Source organism: Neopelma chrysocephalum, unplaced genomic scaffold (genome assembly GCF_003984885.1).
Source record: "Neopelma chrysocephalum unplaced genomic scaffold, ASM398488v2 Primary Assembly neopelma1_96005, whole genome shotgun sequence".
In the NCBI taxonomy this organism is placed as follows: Eukaryota; Metazoa; Chordata; class Aves; order Passeriformes; family Pipridae; genus Neopelma; species Neopelma chrysocephalum.
Genome location: NW_020924656.1, coordinates 5,762 through 6,207, shown reverse-complemented (window position 1 = coordinate 6,207; position 446 = coordinate 5,762). Strand labels below are relative to the sequence as shown.

Below are 446 nucleotides of genomic sequence, written 5' to 3'. Positions count from 1 at the left end.
CCAGTGTGGATGCGCTGGTGGGTGCAGAGGTTGGAGCTCTGGTTGAATCTCTTCCCACATTCCCCACACGTGTAAGGTCGTTCCCCAGTGTGGATGTGCTGGTGGGTGAGGAGGTTGAAGCTCTTCCTGAAGCTCTTCCCACATTCCAAGCACCTGAAGGGCTTCTCTTTGCTGGGAGGCTGCTCAGGGACCACCAAGTCACAGCTCCGCCTCAAGCTCCGGCCGCCTTCCCGGCACAGGCTGGGTCTTTCCTCCTCAGAGCACCCTGGGCTGGCTTTGGAGCCCCTCCTCCAGGGGGATCTCCAGCCCTTTTCCTCCCCGCTGCCTTCCTGCACCATGGAGCCCTTCAAAACGGCCTCTCCCACCAGGGTCTGCTGGGGGGATTTGTCCTCTGGGCTCTCCGTCCTCACCTCGGGGCCTGGGGCAGGAAGCAAGAAGGACAGGGA

General features: G+C 61.9%; 1 protein-coding gene across 1 annotated transcript in view; it reads right to left on the bottom strand.

The window, feature by feature from the left end:
* LOC113981074 (zinc finger protein 502-like) overlaps positions 1–161 on the bottom strand; it is a gene marked incomplete at its 5' end in the record, with an annotated part of 764 nt that extends 603 nt beyond the window's left edge. The window contains one exon of the mRNA XM_027708313.1: positions 1–161. This exon is cut by the window's left edge and continues 603 nt beyond it. Within this exon, the coding sequence (XP_027564114.1) occupies positions 1–161 (161 nt within the window).
* Between the last annotated feature and the right edge of the window lie 285 nt (positions 162–446).